The sequence below is a fragment of the Neovison vison genome, chromosome 9 (assembly GCF_020171115.1).
Source record: "Neovison vison isolate M4711 chromosome 9, ASM_NN_V1, whole genome shotgun sequence".
Lineage (NCBI taxonomy): Eukaryota > Metazoa > Chordata > Mammalia > Carnivora > Mustelidae > Neogale > Neogale vison.
Genome location: NC_058099.1, coordinates 9904285 through 9917861, shown reverse-complemented (window position 1 = coordinate 9917861; position 13577 = coordinate 9904285). Strand labels below are relative to the sequence as shown.

The following is a 13577-nucleotide window of genomic DNA, read 5'->3' as shown; positions in this document are numbered from 1 at the left end:
TAATAAATAAGTATGCTTATTAAGTTTAAAGAAATAAAGAACAAACTCAAAAACAGAAAAGAGGAAACTATAAAAAGGTAATGGGTTATTTTAAAGGAACCAAACAGAACTTTTAGAAATAAGACATAACCAATATAAAACTCAATAAATCGGTTTAGAAGAAAGTTAATCACAGCTAAAGAAGGAATTTTTTTTTTTTTTAAAGATTTTATTTATTTGACAGACAGAGATCACAAGTAGGCAGAGAGGCAGGCAGAGAGAGAGGAGGAAGCAGGATCCCCGCAGAGCAGAGAGCCCGATGCGGGGCTCGATCCCAGGACACTGGGATCATGACCTGAGCCGAAGGCAGAGGCTTTAACCCACTGAGACACCCAGGCACCCCTAAAGAAGGAATTTTTGAACTGAAAGACAGAACAAAGAAATTATCCAAACGTCAACATGTTACACAAAAAGACAGAAAAATGTAGAAGAGAAGTTAAGAGATGTGGAAGACACAGCAAGAAGGCTGTGCTAATGAATATGAATGTATGAGGAGTTCCAGAAGGGGGTGAGAGAGACGCCAGGGTACCACCAATGTCTGAAGAAATAATGGCTGAGAATTTTCCAGCAATAATGAAAAACTCCAACATATAATTCAAGAAATCCAACAAATTCCAATAGGTTAAGTATAAAGAAATAAAATGTAGACATACCACAATATAATTGTAGATCACCAAAAAAAAAAAAAAAAAAAAAAGGAGAGAGAGACTATCTTTCAAAGTAGTAAAGAAGAAATGGAATGAGTGTGCCTGACTGGCAGAAGAGCTCTTACACGCTCTGGTTAGGTAGGTGAACGCTTTAACAGACTGCAGCAATCTGCAGCCATTAGTCAAATACTTTAGGATGGGGCTGTTTATATAAATATCACTGTTTGTTTGTTTGTTAAGAAATTTTATTTATCCATTTGAGTGAGAGAGAGCACGAGAGGGGAGAAGGTCAGAGGGAGAACCAAACTCCCCATGGAGTTGGGAGCCTGATGCAGGACTTTATCCTGAGACTCTGGGATCATGACCTGAGTTGAAGGCAGTCACTTAACCAACTGAGCCACATGGGTGCCCAAATATCACTGTTTTGACAAATGCATAAGTCATGTTTGCTGGCAGAGATCCAGTTCTGTCACAAATATTTAAATACTCAAAGGGTTTTCTTCTTCCAAAGAAAAGAAAGCAGAACTAAAAGAACTACAAGAACTAAAAGTCACTGCTCAGAATGACTGAGGGGTTTACCTTACTCCTACTATTCATGTTACACATACATACATGTTACACAGATCTTGGCATTTCAATCACTGTCTTCTGAAATGACGCTTGGACTAGCATGCAAAACTCCTCTTTGGCTAAGTGTTGAGAGAGTTTGGGCTTTGAAATGAGAAGGCTGCTGGAATCAATTAGGCAAAATACTTAAACTCCATAGGCAAAGGTTCCTCATCTACAGAATAAAGATAATAGTGCATACCTTCATTTAATCATTCAACACATATTACCAAGAATATTTTATGTGTAAGGCAGTGGAGACATAAAGATCCATGAATATATGAACATAAACACACATACAGACTTTAGCAAAAACAAAGCATAGTGCTGATAGTCAGATCCTCACATTCTAAGCTGAAGAACTGAACCTGCTCTGGTGAAAATGACAAGACCACAAAGAAAGACCTGAAGATACTGACATCAGAGATTACCCAGCTAAGTGGTCCAACTAGATCATCACACCAAGCATCTCAGTGTGACAAGCTCTATGTACAACCTCAGAGATAACAATCATTGTGCTAGCTTCCTCTCTTAAATCTGAGCAAACAAACATTACGATACCCTGAGGAAAGTCTCTATCATGAAATATATAGACAAAACCAAAGAGAAACAAATCAACGTAGAGGAAAAGATACCATGCAGGGAGAATTTTAAAATGATCATTGATATTTTCAAAGGTTAGAGAAGGTATGTCAACCAAGATGATTATATATGTATATGCACATATGTCTTATAAACACACACAAATCCATATCTTTATGAAAAAACATCCAAAAAACAAATGAGAAGTCTAACAGGTTAGAAGATAAAGGCAATGGAATTACCTAAAGAGCAAAAAGAGCAGGAGATGGGAAATAAAGGGCAAGACAATCGGAGTACTAGACTATAAGGTCCAATATAGGAGTGACAGATGGTTCCAAGGTCCCAAAAGATAGAAAAGAGAAAATGGGGAGAGGAAATCAATGGGACAACTCAAAAAAATAGATGGAGTTTCCATGTTGAAAGCACTCGTGATGTACACGCGAATCTGCATGAATAAGCAAACCCAGACCAGGGCATCCTATTTAAGAAGTTGAAAACTTCTTAATGGAGTTTTCACCGGAGCTCAAACTGATGATCCTAGATGTTTCCAGAGTTTCCTAAGATTGAAAACAGGTCACATAAAAGAATCAAGAATGAGAATGCTTTTCTACCACCTAGGAAATCCTGCAAGCTAGAAAGCAATACAACAAACCCTTCCAAATTCTGAAGGGAAATAATTGCTAATCTAATCATTCAAGCATGAGGGTAAATTAAAGAACAACTGAAGACACTCAAGACCTCAAGTATTTTACCTCCTGTTTACCCTTCCTAGGAAGCAGCTCCTGGAGATGCTGCAACAAAATGAAAGCAAATGAAATGGGCATCTAAGAGGAAGACAGACGGGATTTGGGAAACAGAAGAGATGAAAACTTCCCAAGATAATAATGAAATGAGGTTTGGGATGAGGTCTCTGTGAAGGGCACCATTCAGAGGCTCTGGGAGTGGGGAATAATTCGGCACCAAGAGAAAATTAAGAGACAGACACATCTGAAGAATCTGAAAGAAGTAGGCGACTGGTGTGCAGATTGGGGGCTGAATCAATGCGACGTTCAGACAAAAACAAGGAACAACGTTACGTAATTGTTTGCTCCAGGGAAAGCAGGAAGTTGCACAGGAAAGAAGAAGTTTACTATACAGCTTGGATTTTAAACATATTTTCTAGTCATTATAATACAAGCACTAAATATTCAGTGAATCAAAATCATGTTAGAAGTCAAGGTAAAAGGTATAACTGTGAGCTGGGGATAGGAAGAGGAAAGAGCTGAATTTCTTTTCCAGATTGGGATAGTAAGACATAATGCCTAAAACTGAACAATCAAGAAATATCAATACGAGCATGTTATTTAGAAAAATGATGGCTAAAAAAAAAAAAAGAAAAGAAAAATGATGGCTAAACACCAGAATAATCAGCTACAAAAATGTAACTGGTGGCCTCTGGAAGAAGGCAAATGAGGGCAGGCCTTTTTGGTAATATGTGTGGGAACTTGCTGACTGAGGGGTCCCCACCCCGACACACACTGGAATTGCAATGATACCCAAGATCCACCTCAGCTCCAGCGACGCAGGATCACACGAGCTGGGGCCCAAGGAGAGAGAGTTCTGAGAAGGACCCGAATGTTTCTGATACATGGAAAGAGTTAAGAACTATAGCTTTAAACTACATGCATGACTTACTCCCATAAAAATAAAGAATATTTAAATGAAGAGATATACATGAAATGTTGGTACTTATATAAAAAAAACATGAGCAAACATGTTCAAGAAACACAGCAAAATCGGCACTCGAGAAATAATACATCAGTCACAGAGTTCTTTCTCATTAGAAATGTGCAAAACGGTAATTTAAGACTTTTCACACATGCTCTGCGGGGGAGAAGTATATATCCGACACCTTCATGTATCAACACAGAGGACGCCTACTTGATTTAGAGGTACTGAACAGTACTAATTTTTAAGAAGACCAAATTTGTCTGTGCCGTGCTCTAATTTGCCTGGTGCATAAACAAGTCTGTTCTGGGCGATTTAATTTTTGAAAGGAGTGATACTCCACGTGCCATCAAAAGCAAACAGAAGAACCTTCTATTAATGCACCGTTATCCTCGGTGTCAGAATATCGAAACTTTGAATTAAATCATGATATACTTTTAAGATAAATACATTTCCAATGACGCACAATGGTGTTTTTAATAATCAGCATTCAGTACTCATTCTCTATCCAAACAGCACTTTGGAAAATAGCAGGGACGTACAATGAATGGTATTCTTGAGCCTATAAAAGGTGGTATCAAATATTATCCAATCAAGTTGAGAGAAATTAATAGATGGCTAAAATACTCTAAATGCATGCTAGATCCTATTCAGTAGTACACCTGACCTGGTATAGCAAGCTATTCTGTCACACCACTAAACTGTAGCAAATGATTCCTTCTTATCGACGAAGACACTGAATGCTTCCTCTGAATTCTGTGAAGACATAAAATGCCTGGACTCTTCTGGGTTTACAGGTTTAAATTAAGTTAGCCATCAAGCTTTTCTTTCCTTCGGCAGCTTCCTACCCTCTCAAAAAGATTAAAAGCAACAACACACACACAATTTACAAAAGTATACAGCTAATTTTCCTAAAATCAAAAGTTGTAATGTCAAACTTGACAGAACGGGTAGAAGGATATGTGCGAAAAATTTAGAGTGGGCTGGATGCTCTGGAAATTCAGATACGACCTCTAAAACACAAAAATTGGATGGTAAACATATGCTTGGGATCATCTCTTGGCTAGTAGACATGTATTTCCATTGTTCTCCTGAAATAAGTCTACTAATATTTGCTTCTCCGTCTAATTATATGAACACCCACAACAGAAATAGTTTCAATTGGCAGATCTGTGTTCCTAGCATATTTTTGAACATATTGCCAACTAATGAAATATTCCAAACACATACAAAGATTCTGTTTTCATTTTTCCATAAATTACTGTAGTTTGAATTCTAACTGCACTATGGGCAGTTTTTACACAGTCATCAAAAAACCACTACTTCAATAGCAAAATATAAAACAAAGGCTTTTCACTTTAAATCCCTGTTACTTATTTCAGCCTTCAGGGCCACCTTTTTTTACTTACTGTCACAAATTTAAAAAAAAAATTAAGTGCATCTAAAACCATTTATGTTGCTATTCAGATTGTAACCGTATAAAATGGGATAGAAATTCCATGTAAACTCCAGCGGCTCGGTGTACAAAAGGGGGAAAGTTTGAAAACTAGAAAATAAAATTTGCCTGTATCCTCCTACCTCTACAGAAGTAAATTACTCTGGGTTATATAACAAAAATAAACCTCCCACCAGAGATCTTGGAAATCTTGAATTTTTTTTTCCTGCAGGAGAATTTATTATTTTCCACTGAGTGTCCATTCATGCGTTTTCTTCTTGTCTCTATTCATAGCACCAGATCCTGACTAGCATGCACAACCTCAAAAGAAAAGAAACACTAAATACAAACTGCGTAAAATGTTTGAAGAATTACACAAAATAAAAAGGCTGGGGTTAAGACTGCTTACCTTGGGATAGTGCCACAATGTCTAACACACACAATGGTGCACGTAGAACTCACCTTGTATGCGACACTGTTGGACGAATCCACTATAATAAACAGGGGCTTCCTTGTGAAAGGGTAGAGGTCTCCGGGATGAAGGCTAGGGAAACAGCAACGGTAACAACGATTAACTGTGCAGCTGTACCGGCCAAGTCTCAGAAATCTTACTCCTCAGTTTGGTCTGCTCCCATCTCTTTTTCAACACAGCTTGGAGCAAGAAACAAAGATTAATTTGGCAAAAGACGAAACATGTCTGTATTGACTGGAAGAGACAAGTTAGCAGTTTTAGATGGAAAAATATTCAGAGAGAACAATTATTCAGATACATTCAAGGTAAAGAGAAGTCTACAGATTTAATGATGGACTAAACATAAAACAGGAAAAGCTCACAAGTCAGCATGTAGGTGCTTGTTTAAAAAAAGTTCTTTCTGACGGGCGCCTGGATGGCTCAGTGGGTTAAGCCGCTGCCTTCGGCTCAGGTCATGATCTCGGGATCCTGGGATCGAGTCCCACATCGGGCTCTCTGCTCGGCAGGGAGCCTGCTTCCTCCTCTCTCTCTGCCTGACTCTCTGCCTACTTGTGATCTCTCTCTGTCAAATAAATAAAATCTTAAAAAAAAAAAAAAAAAGTTCCTTCTGGGGCACCTGGATGGCTCAGTGGGTTAAAGCCTCTGCCTTCAGCTCAGGTCATGATCTCAGAGTCCTGGGATCGAGCCCTGCATCAGGCTCTCTGCTCAGCAGGGAGCCTGCTTCCCCCTTTCTCTCTGCCTGCCTCTCTGCCTATTAGTGATCTCTCTCTGTAAAATAAATAAATAAAATTAAAAAAAAAAAAACTCCTTCTAAGAAAATGTTCTGAAATCATGATGTGCTAACACAACCAGATTTGTACTGCAGTGAGTCTTTTAAAAATCTTCATTTATTTTAAAGATTCTTAATACATCATGCTACAATTTAATATTACAGATACTAAGTAGAGGCTCCCCTTTTACTATCCATTATGATTCCTCTGGATATTTGCATCAGGATCAGCTGGGGTGCTTGTTAAACATACAGATTCACTGGCCCACAGAAGACCCACTGTCCCCAAGGTCTTAAGTCCAATAACAAACATTTGAGAACCGCTAATAAACAAGGTCACAATTTTGGTGTGTATCCTCTTTCTCATGGCCTATCAGACAATGTATGTATAAAATCTTAATATAAATGTGAATATAAATAAAATGATATGTCAATGAGCATCATTGTTGAACCTCAATGGGTTTCAAATATAAGTTTTTCAAATATAAATCATTTATGACCAAGGTCAATGATAGCACCAATGTATGACTTGGAGGACTGTTAGCTATTATACACATAATTTGAAACACCTCCCTTTCTGCCCTCCTTCCCTCATTCTTCAATATGAACAGTTAACATTTTTCTGTAAAGTGCTATTAGAAATGCAGTTTCATACAAGTCCAGTCTCCTTTATAACCAGACGGCTATCCCTCAGCTGGAGAGAGTCTGGAGCCAATACTGGCCCAAGTAATGAATGTGCAGTATTTAGAAAAACAGCAAACTTTCATGGATGAAATTTACTTGAAATGATACAACTAAGTTCATTTATACTATATCAAACCAAAAGAACCTTATTTTAAAAAGCTTGTATTGGGGGCACCTCGGTGGCTCAGTTGGTTAAGGGTCTGCCTTCAGCTCAGGTCATGATCCTGGAATCCTGGGATCCAGTCCCGACACGGGTTCCCTGCTCAGCTGGGAGTCTGCATCTCCCTCTTCCTTGACCCCTCCCCCACTCAAGTTCTCTCTGGCTCACTCTCTCTCTCAAATAAACTTAAAAAAAAAAAAAAAAAGCTTGTATTAATGTTAACATGTATCATGTCCTGACATACTATTTATGTACATACTATTTATGCATACATGTACAGTTTCTTCCAACTTGAATGTAATTCTGCTCACTGACATATTCCCAATGACTGAACAGGACCTGACATATAATACTCAATGAAAATTAAAAAAATGAGTATCAGCCAAAAATTCTAATTTCCTAGGACACTCAGAGCCTGAAATATTGCTGGAACCCAAATAAGTGTTCTTAATAGTACCCTGAGGGAGTATTTCCAGTACTAGAAAAAACTCCCCAATTTACTTAGTATTTTCTAAGACAGAACTATAATTTTTATAACAGGGAGAGACATCTGAATACATACCAGTGCATTTCCTTGTGGGACTGATTTCGTTTGTGGATGGCATCTCCATTTATAATATCTCGGTTACTATTAGTAAGTACCCCTCCAAAATCATAAGGACCTATAAAAACAAAGGGAAGAATCCTAGACTTCAGTTGGAGAATGATACTGATCTGACGCTCATATGACTCTCTTACTGATACAAATGGAAGACAATTACAAAACATTTTAACCACTTTAAAATTTAACACTCTAGTTTAATGCAGTATTTAAATGATTTCAGCATGTTGCCTGTTTCAACATTTTAAAAAATCATTTAATCATTCATCAGTTCTTCAAACAGAATAAAATGAGAAACAAGACAAGAATCTACTGCACCCCATTTTTCTGGGTAGTAAAAGGGATGGAGATCTGGGATGTTCAAAATGATCTTTACATTTCAAGCAAAATTATCTCTCAAATTCAATCAAATTACCTAAGAAAGAAAGTTGCAGAATTAAGTCCTAAGAATTTCTTAAATGTAATTCTAAGTGAGCCACTAATTATAAAATTTAGGGAAAATTTTGAGGGGGACTTGAAAATTCTCATTGCAAAAACTTCATTTTCAGAAAAGAAATGCCAAATTTCAGTGTGTGAAAAACATCTGCTATTGTCTCTATTATGTCGGCATTGTACTTGCAGTTTTGAAGTTAGCCTTTCCTACTGGTCACATTGCTTAGCTGAACTCTTATCTAAATGGAACTGTTAACTGTGGGATGTTAGGAATCATCTCTCTCAAAGGGCCATTTAGTTAGTACCTATTATACTTTGAAAAAGTTAAATAAGATCAGTCAAAATGGGGGTGCAGATTCAACAGTACATGTTTAAAAACAAGGAAATAATTATTTACAAATAAAATGACTAACTTCATTACCAAAAAATTTAAAGCAATTTATGATTGTGTCACTTTTAACACTGTTACATTTTATTCCTTAAGAATCACTGCAATGAAAAGACTGAGATTCATTTTGCTTCTTTTTCATTTTAACACTTTAAGAGGACCTATAAGTCATGCAAGGAAGATGGCAGGGACATGCACTGTATAAAGGAATGCAAATTTCAACAAACAGATGAAGAGGAAAATGTTAAGAACTTTAAGAAAAAAAAATTTTTTTTGTCCAAAGACTTAATATCCTAATTTATATCCATGTTACTCATCTATTCTGCTCAATTTCTTATATTCTGGACTCATATATTCTGGATAGTTTTGATTCTGAAACAGCATCCCAATATTCTTCAGATTGAACCCATAAAAACCAAAAAAAGGACAGAAAACAAAATCATGACAAGGACTTGAACTTTCACAGTTACAAGAGTGCATTAATTTCTACCAAGACTTTTAGCCGCAATGAAGCCGCTGACCAGATTCCCCTTTGCCCTAAAGGCCCAGAAAAACTCAGTGATGTGAAGCAGAACAGGAGGCTTGGTTATTCCATATATATTTAAATATATATGTGCCTTTGGCAAACTTGATAATGAGGCATGCATTTAGTATACGAATTTGCTGGTGATCTGTGGACTTCAAAGTATAATATTGCAACTTAAATAAAGCAGACAGGGGTATCTACAAGACTGCCAATTCAACAAAGGGACCAGGTTTCAAATATGGAAGCCTCTCTGGAAAGCTTGGGATGGTCTGTGGGCTATGGGCCATCGTCTTGTAGAAAATAAAGAGAATTCAAGCCCTGCTCACAACAGGGAGCATTCCTTTATTGTACCTTCACTATCAGCACGACCTGTGGGGAAGACGCCAGTGGCTGACAGGTAAATCAGAAGCACACTATTGGCGGGCAGCTCCTGCAATTAAAGAAAATCACATACACCAAACAACAAACGGTTTCATTGAACATCCTGACATTTTCAAGTTAAAGGGGCAATAAGAACCTAATTCAAAGTAATGACATCTTCTCCAGGAGTTCAATCACTCTTGTAGGTTCCAACTCATAACTGCTCAGGCAACAAAGAATCATTACAAATCTATAATCTATTACTATTGCCCAAAGTCTTGAATTCATTCTCTGCTTTGAAAACCTTGTCATTTAGAGAATGGTCTCTGCAAACCTTGAAATGGAGAAGTAAGGATCCTGGCCATAGGTCTAAAAGACCAACTCCTGCCCATGGCTTTCTCTGCATAAGCACTGGCAGGAATCCCCTACTTCTCACAGTTCTTTCAGACCTTCAGATGGCCACAGTGCTCCCCAGAGCTCCCTGAACACACAACAAGCCTATGCAATCTGACCATTATGCCCAAAGTACTTTAGTAATAAAACCTGGAGAAAGGAGAATGATGATTAGTCAGTATTCTCATTAATTAACGGTTAAGGAAGAGTCAAAACATCATAAGCAATTTCTGTTCCAAATAAATGTGATCAGATATTCTGAATGCAGTTTTCAATTTCTTATTTCATCAAAATTCTTGACTCAAAGATTCAAAGAAAAGAGTGACTCTCAGATTCTACTCAGGGCACACTTTTCTCATATAGCAAAGAGTATTGGATCATATATACCTTAAAAGATGCTGCTAAGAATGTGTATAGTTGACTGAAGGTTGGTTTGTAGAGCAGATACTTGTGGGGGTTTTCTCGTCTGGTAGGCTTATCAGCCGATTCCTATATTTACACACAGAAAACAAGACACATACGAGCTGTATTTGACTGATGAATTATCAATGCCTTTTTTTATGATCCTCTTCATCAAATAGCTTTTATTTATTTATTTTTTTACTCCACGTTACTATTATTGTGCTTATCTCTCCTGTATCTCAAGAGAATTCTCTATTTACATGCACAGCATTTGTTGAGTAACAGCATTCCCTAAGGAGCAGAGGCAGAAACAGTGTTACCAAAATTGCAAATGTAGAGAGAAGATCACCTGCATTCCTGGTTTATTCATCTGGGAGGCTAAGTTCATTGGCTCCCTTTCCAGGGCTTGTAACATCCGGAACATGTCCACAGTTAGTTCACTAAACTTAACCTGCAAGGAAAACAAACCTGACCATGAATGCAACATAGACCCAGAAGCCTCCGACCATCATAGTACCCCAGGCATTCATGCATACTTGATGACATCGGGTAATTTTATTCCCCAGTGTATTACTATAAAACATTTCCAAAACCAGAAAACTAAAAGAATTGTACAGTAATACCCAGAGCGCATCATCTAGATCCTATACCATTAACGTTTTGTTTATTTGCATTACCACGTATCTCTCCATTTACTTATATTTTTGTCAATCCATCAACTTCCTCAGGTATTTTCAGAAACATGAAAAGTAGTCATCTAAATAAAAAGACCTACATTAGGTCCTTCAAAACATGCTAACTTTTGGCAAAACAGCCTGTTAGAAAATGGCTATGGCCCATATTTCAAAACCTTGTCAATACATTTTGGCTCTATATGATATTTAAGGGTACAGCCATCTCCGTTTTGAATAAAACTTCTATAGAACTTCAGGGAGGCAATGTGTTGTTTTAAAAAAACTTTTTTTTTTTTTTTAAAAATCATGCTAAGTGTACTCTTTCTTTTTTTTTCTTTTTTTTTTTTTTTAAAGATTTTATTTATTTATTTGACAGAGAGAGATTACAAGTAGGCAGAGAGGCAGGCAGAGAGAGAGAGGAGGAAGCAGGCTCCCTGCTGAGCAGAAAGCCCGATGCGGAACTCGATCCCAGGACCCTGAGATCATGACCTGAGCCGAAGGCAGCGGCTTAACCCACTGAGCCACCCAGGCGCCCACTCTTTCATCCCTACCATCTATATCACCCGTCCGCCCCCCCAACCCCAGTCTCTCCTCGGGTAACCATCAGTTTTTCTCTACAGTTAACAGTCTGTTTCTTGGTTTGTCTGTCTCTCTTTTCCCTCTGCCCATTTGTTACTTAAATTCCACATATAAGTGAAATCCTATGGTATTTGTCCTCCTCTGACCTACTTTGCTTAGCATTACGCTCTCTAGCTCTACCCATGTTGTCGCAAATGGCAAGATTTCATTGCTTTTTAAGGTTGAATAATATTCCATTATACAGATACACACACAGAGAGAGAACTTCTTCTTTATCCATTCATCTATCAATGCACACTTGGGCTGCTTCCACAGTTTGGCTAGAAATAATCCTACAGCAAACATAGGGGTGCATGTATCCCTTTGAATATGTGTTTTTGTATTTTTGAGGTAAATACCCAGTAGTGCAATTACTAGATCATAGGGTAGTTCTGTATTTTTAACTTTTTGAGGAACCTCCACACTGTTTTCCACAGTGGCTGTACAGTTTGCATTCCCACCAACAGTGCAAGAGGGTTCCTTTTTCTCTACATCCTTGCCAACATTTGTTGATTCTTGAGTTTTTTAAATTTAGCCATTCTGACTGATGTGAAGGGAGGAATACCCCATTTTGGTTTTGATTTACATTTCCTTGATGATGAGTGATGTTGAGCACCTTTTCATGTGTCTGTTGGCCATCTGTATGTCTCTACTGGAGACACTGTTAATGTCTTCTGACCATAAGCAAGCAATTTTTAAATTTAAATTAAATTTGCAAATTAATTGCTTTTTTAAAAAAGATTTTATTTATTTATTTGTCAGAGACAGAGAGCACAAGCAGGGGGAACAGGAGGCAGAGCAGGCAGAGGGAGAAGCAGACTCCCTGCTGAGCAGGGAACCCGATACGGGACTCGATCCTAGGACCCCGGGATCATGACTTGAGCTGAAGGCGGCTGCTTAACCAACTGAGCCACCCAAGCATCCTGCAAATTAGTAGCTTTTAAAGCCAAAATTGGAGAAATACTAGAAAAAGTAAAAAATAACAAAAATGAAAGGTGTGCGGGAAGGATCCAATATTTAAACTTGTGTAAATATTGCATACAGAAAAATGTATTTACTGGATACATTTCTGATATCCCATAATTTCCAGTAAATTTACATTTCTAGTACATTAAATCCTTACCATCATGGAACTATTCTGTCATGAAAAAATATTTTATATTGGCTGTGATGAATATACTTAAAAATAATTCTTCCTCCCTTTGCCTGACTGTAAAAGTAATATACGGATTTAGAAAGTTATAAAGAAGAAAATAGGGATGCCTGGGAGGCTCAGTTGGTTAAACGTCTGACTCTTGGTTTCAGGTCACGTTGTGATTTCAGGGTCGTGGGCTTGAGCCCTGTGTGGGGGCTCTGCACTCTGTGGGGGGGAGTCTGCTGGAGAGTCTCTCTCCTCTCCCTCTGCCCCCCTGCTTGCTCACACATACTATACTCTCTCTCTCAAAATAAATGAATAAATCTTTAAGAAATTTTTAAATAAAGTTAAGCTTTAAAACAGCAGAAAATAAATCACCTATCATTCTGTTACGCAGAGATAAACCTTTTAGGATATTGGTAAATTTCCTCCTAGTCTTTTTGCCTGTACATATATGCATACAGATATTTTAACACACATGAAATAATTCTGTTTACACAGCTCTATTCCAAGTTTATTTTCACTTACTATATCATGAGTGTATCTACCTCTGCAATGAAAAATTCTAAACCTGTAAATGTCTGTAATACAGTCCATACGGACATGGCATAATTGAATTAACCATTTTCTCACAAATGGATTTAGGATATTTACAAGGAGAGTCATTGTGTAATAAAAATCTAAAATTCTGGGCGCCTGGGTGGCTCAGTGGGTTAAGCCACTGCCTTCGGCTCAGGTCATGATCTCAGGGTCCTGGGATCGGGTCCCGCATCCGGCTCTCTGCTCAGCAGGGAGCCTGCTTCCCTTCCTCTCTCTCTGCCTGTCTCTCTGTCTACTTGTGATCTCTCTCTGTCAAATAAATAAATAAAATCTTTAAAAAAAAAAAATCTGAAATTCTTTAATAATAGGAAAGCATTATTTCTCGAAGTGAATTTTTAGTATAATTC

The 13577-nt window shown here is 37.7% G+C and overlaps 1 protein-coding gene across 4 annotated transcripts in view; it reads right to left on the bottom strand.

Annotated features, from left to right (window-relative positions):
* Nucleotides 1-13577, bottom strand: part of SCAI (suppressor of cancer cell invasion) — a 136295-nt gene that overhangs the window by 28210 nt on the left and 94508 nt on the right. For all 4 annotated transcript variants that reach the window (XM_044264917.1, XM_044264918.1, XM_044264921.1 and 1 more), the window contains 5 exons: nt 10553-10654; nt 10189-10290; nt 9400-9478; nt 7664-7763; nt 5479-5560 (listed from right to left, as the gene is read on the bottom strand). In XM_044264917.1, coding sequence (XP_044120852.1) covers nt 5479-5560; nt 7664-7763; nt 9400-9478; nt 10189-10290; nt 10553-10654 — 465 coding nt within the window. The remainder of the gene's footprint in view (nt 1-5478; nt 5561-7663; nt 7764-9399; nt 9479-10188; nt 10291-10552; nt 10655-13577) is intronic.